This window comes from Pteropus alecto, unplaced genomic scaffold (assembly GCF_000325575.1).
Source record: "Pteropus alecto unplaced genomic scaffold, ASM32557v1 scaffold23, whole genome shotgun sequence".
In the NCBI taxonomy this organism is placed as follows: domain Eukaryota; kingdom Metazoa; phylum Chordata; class Mammalia; order Chiroptera; family Pteropodidae; genus Pteropus; species Pteropus alecto.
This window is the reverse complement of record NW_006435837.1, coordinates 265,140-274,241: the sequence shown is the minus strand read 5'-3', so window position 1 is coordinate 274,241 and position 9,102 is coordinate 265,140. Positions and strand designations below refer to the sequence as shown.

General features: G+C 37.3%; 1 protein-coding gene across 2 annotated transcripts in view; it reads left to right on the top strand.

Annotated features, from left to right (window-relative positions):
- Nucleotides 1–9,102, top strand: part of CUNHXorf58 (chromosome unknown CXorf58 homolog) — a 24,459-nt gene that overhangs the window by 5,402 nt on the left and 9,955 nt on the right. The window contains exons 4-6 of one of the 2 annotated variants that reach the window (XM_015589132.2): nucleotides 241–335; nucleotides 761–872; nucleotides 6,113–6,244. In XM_015589132.2, the coding sequence (XP_015444618.1) occupies nucleotides 241–335; nucleotides 761–872; nucleotides 6,113–6,244 (339 nt within the window). Of the gene's footprint in view, nucleotides 1–222; nucleotides 336–760; nucleotides 873–6,112; nucleotides 6,245–9,102 lie in introns of both variants that reach the window. The other variant, XM_015589131.2, reaches the window with a different exon arrangement.

Here is a 9,102-nt window from a genome sequence, read left to right as displayed (position 1 = left end):
GAAAGAATAGTGCCTGGGACCTTGATGAGGAATACATACCCATACTTGGAGGCCAAAGGGATGAAGTAACTGACTCAAGGCTACACAGATGATAAGTAGAGAAGCCAAGACTAGAACCCAGGTCTTCAGAACTCCAAATCTGGTATATCGTTCACTTTATCATGGCACCTCTGTTATTTTCAGTAAATTGTGTCTGGACAGAGTACCATTTTCTATTTATAGCGCCATCGTCTATTTCAGGAAGATTTTGAGGCAGATGAAATACTGAAGAAATTGAGCCCCTTAGAAGCTGAGCTTGTTAACGATCCTAGCATGAACTGTAAAGTTAAATTCAGGTAATCTTTTTATGTTGATTAATTTCAAGATGTACTTGGTTAATATGAAGAAATCTTAGAAATTTATTTTCTTAAGTTCTCATAACCTCTCAGGGTATAATTCCAAAGTAAACATGTTGTTCTTGTTTACATTCATTAGGTAAAGAAACTGAGTCCTGACTCTTGGGCCAAAACTTGCCTTGAGCGTGCCTCTCATCTCCCATGATGTGACCACTAACATATGTATGGAAATAGTTGTGAGCACACATGCCAAAGTGTGGCTCTTCCATCTCTTGTAATCCATTTCATTACCAGTCATTTCTATGCTCTAGCATAGCCCTTTCCCTGCATGCAAGAAACTATCCGAACTATCTTAAGTACAAGGGGAAGAAGTAACTGAGCCCCAAACCTGATGCCAAATGACTAATTTTTGTTCTTTATATCAGATTTAGTGGTGAAACATTTCCACCGTGCATCGTGTTTAAAATTTTTCTTCATAACCAAGGCCATGGTTACAAGTATTTCAGCGGAGAAAATATACTAAAGCCATCAAATAAGGTAATGCTTCACGATGGACATTTTATGTTAATTTAGCTTCTTAACATCTTACACATCTTAACATCTTAACATAGATATGTAGTATCTGAATTGCATTTAAGTATACAGACAAAGTTATTTCACCATTAAACAGCCAAGTGGCAGATTGTATTTTTTTTTTAAGCATCACATTTCGAAGTGTTTCTAAAAAATATTTGAGATAATTACTTATATAAGGCCTTAGAAAATACCCACCAGTATTCTTTGTATTAAAAATTTTGGTTTGTTTATAATGGACTAAAGTGGCCTATTGGTCAGGGCTTTAAAATTATGTAGAACATTCTATGCCATTTTTTTTAATGGCATTTTATCATTGTTTCTATAATTTTAGTAGCAAATTTAGAAAAACCGTGCTGGACTATTGGAAGTGAACTTTTAAAATATTTATCCTTTCTTATGAGTTCTCATACTTTTAAGTTTAAGGAATATTCACCAAAATTGTGTCTACAGCATAAGAATCCTCTGAGGATCTTGTTAAAAATGCAGTTTTTGATTCAGTAGATCTGGGATGGAGCCTGAGATTGTTCATTTTCAATCAGCATCCAGGTGCTGCTGCTGCTGCTGCTGCTGCTGGTCCATGGACCACACTTTTAGTAGCAAGGATCTACGCAGGTTTTAGTCCTTTGACCCTTACATATGACTATAACTGAGTTTTTAAAAATGTGTACCTTTTATAAACCATACATCAAAGGTTATTTTCCTGTAGTCTTCTGGAAATATTTTGCAAGAAAAGTATGGCTCATCCAAAATCATCAGTATTGGCATGAATTCAGGATAGAAGACCACACAGCTTGGCAGTTTCTGATCAGATCCAGCGTGTGCAGCATTTATTTTCTGAGAATATTAGAAAAGGAAAAGAGACTGCTTTTCTCTCTGTTTTCAGGCAATGCCAGAGAAAAATTTAACTCCGTTTCAGAAATGTATCAAATGGATTATGTGTTTTCATATGGAATATGGTGTTTCAGAAACATTAATATTTGTTCATTTATATAGAATGACTTCAAATGTGAAAGTAGATATTTATCTTGCATTCATGCCATATTTATGTACAGAGTAAGCTTATAGTTGGCCCTATAAAATATCATCAATTGTTGCTTTTCTGAGGTTATATAATGGAGCTTTTCCAGGAACTGAAATTCTCCTGGGTCTTCTCCTGGAGGCCCCTGCTGTCCCCAGGCTGGAGCAAACAAGAACTTTAGAGGCCGTGACTGGAAAGCACAGTGTGTACATTAAAATTCATGAAAATGCTGTATGATAGCTTAAATTTTTGTTTAAATTACAAAGTTAACTGTTGAAAAAAAAGGAAATAGCACAGAGAATATTTTTAAAAGGAAAATATGCCTTTATGCCTTTCTTCTCTGCACTGCAGCTTTCACTTGGCTGGGGTGATCACTGTTAGTAGTTTACTATATACAACCTTCATTTTTCCCGTGAAAATATACATTCAGCTATATTTTTTAAATGTTTTGTTCTTATTGTAAAAATGTGATCATACCACTCAGCTTGATTTTTTCACTAAATGTCATAAAGGTTTTACATGATGAGAACATACCCAACATGGAGAGAACAGTTTAGGGTTCCTTGTTCTCTTTAGTTCAGCTTCAGAGCAAACTCTGGTAACACTTGGATTCATGATTGATAGAAAACCTGTAGAAATTTAATTTTTCTCACTATAAGTTTACTCAGTTCCTTTGCTCTTTGAATGTAGAAATTGTATCTTTAGCCAACTGATTCAACTTTCCTAAGTTTACTTATTTATTAATATGAAAGAAGTCAGTTTTAGTCCATTCAGATATTTAATCTAAATTCGCTTATGAAGGAGGGGAGTTTCACAGATTTTTGTTGTTTCAGCTTTTCCCTTGTTCTTATTTCCATTTCTAGTTTCATTTTCTTATCATTTTCCAATGGCATTTCTAATGTATTCACACACACACACACACACACGCACGCACGCACGCACACAGACACACACACACACAGCAAAAACAAGTGAAAGGATGTAGAATAGCCTAACGAACTTTGGAGAAGAGCAAAGTTAGAAAATTTACACTGCCTAATTTCAAGACCTAAAAAGCCACAGTAATCTCAACAGTGTAGTGATGACATAAAGATAGACATGTAGATCAATGAAATAGAATAAAAATTTCAGAAACAGACTCATACATACATGATGAAGTTGATTTTCATTCAAGGTGCCTAAGCAGTTCAAATGATGCTAGAACAATCGGATAGCCATGTGTACAAAAAAGAGTTCTCATTTCAGTTACCTACTTCGATGATCTATTTTCAGAGCAATGCTTATTTAAAGAGGGTTGTCACTGTAGTTTGTCCACCGACTATATTTAGAATATTCTAAAGCCTTGTTACTCACAGTGTAGTCTACAGACCCACAGCGCTGGCAATCTGGGAAATTGTTAAAAATGCAGACTGTCAGGCCCCACCCTAGACCCACTGAATCAGCATCTTCTTTTTAACAAGACCCCCAGGCGATCCCAGGCACAATACAGTTTGATGAGCACTGTCCTAGAGGTCCCCCTCCACCATGGCCTGGAACACCTCTGGGTAATTGACAGTTCTTAAACATTAGCATTCAGCAACTGCTATTTTAAATTGAAGATCTCATTCTTTCTGAGGATTGGGCATTTATGTAAAAAGGAAAAACATTAATATTAATAATAGCTGCCCTTATTGAGCACTATCAAGTACAATGTTAAACATTTTATGTGCATTATTATTTAATTCTCATAAACTCAAGAATGTAGATTCTGTTATCATCTTCATTTTGAAAAGACTAAGTAACTCGCCTGAAGTCTCATAACAAGAAAGTGAAGGAACTGACATCAAAACCCAGTGAGCCTGACTCCAGAGCCCATGCTCTTAACCACTCCTGACTCAGGAACCCCACTAAGCACGTTCTCTTCTCTGCCCCCCTAATAATGTTATTCCCATTTTGCCTAAGAGGAAGCTGAAACTTGGAGGCTTATCAGGGGAAGAACTGAGACTTGAACACTTCTCCATGTTTCCGCTGCACTGTGCACATTTTGAGGTTGAAACAACACCAGCAATTATAATGGTTTTATAAATTCTGAGCCTGTATAGAATTAAACTGTTCCAAACCAAGAAACCGTTCCCATGCAGGGATGCCAGTTACTACTACCTTCATGACTGAGCATTCCCAGCTGTGCGGGTAAGTAGCTTGAGATGTTAGAGTAACTTGATAAACCCAAGTATGGATCTAGGCCAACCACAGGACTGTGGGGGCTTCTGGGCCACATTGATGCCGGGTATCAGGGGAGGTGTCAAATTTAGAGATTCCTCCCCTGGCCCTTTGAATCACCCACTGAGAATGGAACCTGCCCCTTGAATCCTAGTCTGATTGGCTGCTATCCTGGAATCCTTGTCTAGTTTTCATCCTTTCATTTCTTTTGGTGCTGGGTTCTTCTTGCCCGTCCCTTCCTATCCAAAAAGACTTTCCCGAATCTGGCCATACATGGCAGATGTATGGGAAAGAACATCTTGGCTATTGGAGGGCAAACTTTTTTCAAGCCCCTATCACAAGTGGGCAGCAAGCCTGCCCTGTGCTGCCAGGCGTAGGGTTTTTTGGCTGAGAGACTGGGATGAGCCTCACAGCTGAGCCACACAGCTGAGGCACTGTACAGGTAAACTGGGGTCTTGGGAGATTGGTGGCGGTAGCTGAGTGGAGTAGAGTAGGGAGGAACTGATGAGAAATACCTTTTTCAGTAACTAGTGGTAAAGTAAAATTTAATTATAGCTAAAGAAATTCTCAAAGCAGAAATTAAATGGTTTTCAGACCTGCTCAGTATACAGCGATTTGCTTTACCTTTAGCGTTACTGTGGGGATGGTTAATTAGAACCTACAGAAAATTAATTGCAAAAAACACATAATGGATCTATGTGCCAATACTGCCTTTTCTTTAGGTGCATGATGTATAAAGAAACTAATGAAACAGAAAACCAAAATAATCTGCCTAAAAGAAAGTTCCATCACATTTTTAGTAAACTATTTCTGTCCCTTTAGTGCATTATAAATTAAACTACAACCATTTGAATATTTTCTTTCATTTTCCACATGTCTGTATTCTAAGCTTTGGAATTAAAAAAAGTAAAAGAGTAATATTCTGGATAACAAAAGTGAGAATTAGAATAGAAACTACATTAAGGCTCAGTGTTGTATTGTTAGATAAAAAGAACAGATTCCGAGTTTTGATCCTGTGTCTCAACCACTCCTCTATGGACTTGTATCAGCATTGTATAACATAAGAGTTCCCATACTTTCACAAATATCACATTCTGACATACAAAGGAAAAGAGAAACTGATCTAGAATCAAAAGATATTTGAATTTCCATCTACGCCAGTCTCCCTTCACATAAGCATACCCTTTGTGGACAGAAGCACAGATACATAATACAAATATGTATTAGAAGAGGCAGCGCATACTCGTGAGGAGTGGGAAGGAGGGTGGGGAGTACTTAAAGCTCTGCTCAAGTCTCTGCATAGCTCTTAGCACAAGGAGAGACGTGTGTGGAAGGCTTGGTGGAAATAGGGCCAGACGGGATTCGAGCCTCAATATTTTCTGTGATTCTTCTATCTCTGCCTTCTCACGTGCTTTCTTTGACTATAAAAGGTTAAAAAACAAAACCCTTTGTTTGCCAATCTTTGGCTGCTGAGAATAAAGTCTGAAGGAGAGGGAGGTCTGAGCAATCTGAAATGTACCTGTTTCCATGTGGGGTCATATATTAACTAACATAAAAGAGAGTCGGCCCCATCCCTGTTCCTAGGGCAACTTATTTAATAACCAGATAAGCTCTCTCTGCATTGACAGCATGAACAGTGTTATAGATTTGGGTTTGTTTTGTTTGTTTGTTTTTTTAAGGGAAAAGAATGCTTTTTAAGGGAGAAAAAACATCTTTGAAAAACTAGTCCTCTGAGAATTGTAGACTCAGATACTCCTCTAGCTACATTTAAAAACTGTGGCCATGGTTATGGAAATAATTTCTAAGTTGTTTTAAAAATCCCTGTGTAATATTTTCTTTGTAAATACAGCCTATTTGTTGAATAGCAAGCTGCTAGAAGAAAGGAACAATATTTGATGTATTTGTCAGAAAAATATGTAAAGCGTGTGCTGATAATCATTGCTATTATACTATTTTAAAAGTCTGTTTTCTATTCTCTTTATAGGAAGCAGTTGATGCTTACAAAATAATGGGAAGAAAGACATTTCATGCTCAAATTAAGGAAGATGTGCATCTTTCCCACAAGTTCAGAGTAGCTGATGAAATAGATATTGTCACCCTGAAAGATTACATTCAAGTAAGAAATTTAGATTTAGATATTGAAAGCAAATAACAACAACAAAATCCTTGTGACCCTATCCTCCAAGAATCATACATTTTTATTGTGATAAAATATATACAATATAAAATTTACCATTTTAAAGTATACAATTCAGTGGCATTAAGTACATTCACAGTGTTGTGCAAACATCACCATCTAGTTCCAGAACCTTTTTGTCACCCCAGAAAGAAACCTCACACCCCTTAAGCAGTCACTCCCCATTCCTCCATCACTACAGCCCCTTTTAACCACTAATCTGCTTTTTTACTCTGAATTTGCCTATTCTGGATATTTCGTATTAATGGAATTATATATGTGACTTTTTGTGTCTGGGGAGTGATAGCTGGGAATGTGGGTTTCTTTTTGGTGTGATGGAAAAGTTTTAGAATTAGTGGTGAAATATAGTATGAATTTACTAAAAAACACTGAATTGTACACTTTAAAAAGGTTAAAATGGTAAATTTTATATTATGTAAATTTTATCGCAATAAAAATAAAAAATAAGTACATGGTGCTAGGAGAGTGCACAGGGATTTTTAAATTTTATTTTGCAATTACAGTTGACATTCAGTATTATTTTATATTAGAGAGTACACAGGGATTTGACCTAGTAAGGAGGGGTGCTGTTATTGTTTGGTTACTTTCAGCTACATGTAACAGGATATTCCCAACTACAAGAGGCTTAAACAATAAAGGATATTTATTGTGCCTCATAAGAAGTCCCTGATAGAAGGGTCCTGGAGTAACTAATGCAGCAGTTCAAGGACATCAGGATTCTGGGTACGCTTCTCTACAGTGCCCTTGGCTTCTTTCACATGGTAACAAGATGACTATCACATTCTCAGCTACATTCAAAAGCAGGAAGAAGGGGACTCCTAGCATCTTTTTCTCTTTATCTCAAGAAAAAAGTCTTTCCCAGAAGCCCCCGTAGACTTCCTCTCAGGTCCCATCGGTCAGAGCTGGATCACATGCTGCCCCTAAACCAATCACTGATAAAGGAAAATGAGATCATTCCCTATGATTGACTTTGAAGGATCATGGTTCATGTGCTGGGGCTCTCCTTCCCAGAGTATATTGCTTTTCTATACCTGAAAGAAAAAAAATCAGGACTCCATGAGCAAGGGAGAAGTGGGAAATAGTTGATGGGCAGGCAATCAACAATGTGTCATAGCCTCAGTCTGGGTCTGAGCAGGTGGCTCACCCGAGGCAAAGAGTCTGTGGCAGGAAGAGCCTCAGGGCCTGAAAACAGGTCTGTGGGGCTGGAGGAGAGCGAGCATGGAGAGTGTGGTATGCAGTCAGACTGGAGGGCTGATAAGAGATCATTATGCAGGCTTTTGAGCAAACTAAGGTATTCATTTTTTTCCCTTGATTTTGTGTGCGACAAGAAGCTGGCGCAATGTTTCAAGAAATCAGGTGATTGAATCTAATGGGTGAAGAGATCTGTGTGGCTGAAATGTAGAGAATGGATTAGAGGACAGCAAAAGCCTTCTAGTATGGAGGTTCCTGCAGTGTTTTAGGAGAGATGGTGGTATCTTGTTTAGGGCTGTGAGGCCAGAGATCAAAAGATAATTAGAGAATGAAAACAGTGGGCCTTGGTGACAGACAGGGAGGTAAGCTAAAGGAAGTTCCCCACCCTGGCTCTCAGGTTTCTGGTTTGCATAACTGATAGGACAGCAGTGCTGAATCAGGGAACTTAAACTAGATATAATAATAATAATAATAGCGGCAAATACTGATATAATCATGCTCCACTTAATGATGGGAATACATTCTGAGAAATGCATTCTTAGGCGATTTCGTCATGCAAACATCATAGAGTGCACTTACACAAACCTAGATGATATAGCTTACTACTAAAATTGTATATGCTATACTTTTATACGACTGGCAGTGCAGTAGATTTGTTTACACCAGCATCACCACAAACATGTGAGTAATAATATATTGAGCTACGATGTTATAATGGCTATGATGTCACTAGGTGATAGGAATTTTTCAACTTCATTATAATCTTATGGGACCACCATCGTTTATGAGATCTGTTGTTGACCAAAACATCATTATGAGGTGCATGACTGTAATACCAACTCCTTTTATTCTCATAACAACCCTAAGAGCTAGGTACTATTATTACCCCATTTTACAAGTTCTAAAGAACAAGGCATCCCAAAATTCTAGCTCATAATAATAATATATGGCGTTAACAGTTCACTCAGTTGCATCAATGTGAAACACAAAATTAATACAGTGCCTTAGAGACTCACAGTTCTGTTTTCTTTCTTTTAGAACCTTAACCTAGAATATTAGGGAATTGGACCAAGAAGTAAGTAGAGCTTGGGGATGCCAACTATGCAGATCATGTCTGTGTAAAGAATTGATGTCATAGAAAGAAGTCCCCAAACTGAGATATTGGAAGACATATATAATTGCTGATATCTATTGAGCCCTTTATGGACACAGCACAGTTTTTAGCTCTTTATGTGCATATTATCTCCTTTAATCTTCATGTTTATAAATTGTGACCCTTTAACAGATGAGAAAATTAAGTTTAATAAGATTTTTAAAAACTTGCCCAAGGACACATAGCTAATAAGTGCAGAGCAGATCATTGATAGTTCTGAGATGTTTACCCATTTTACTACTTTACTCTTGGGAAATAAAATACACGGGTAGTCCTCACTTTGCAAAGTAGCGCAGGGCCACAAAAAGGACTGTACAATTTGAAACTCTGCAAAGCATACTTAATAATCAATGGGAAAATTTTTATTGTTCCGTGCCTTTAAAAAACCTTGTCAAAACATTTAAAATTCTCCTATTGTCTGTTATATATATAT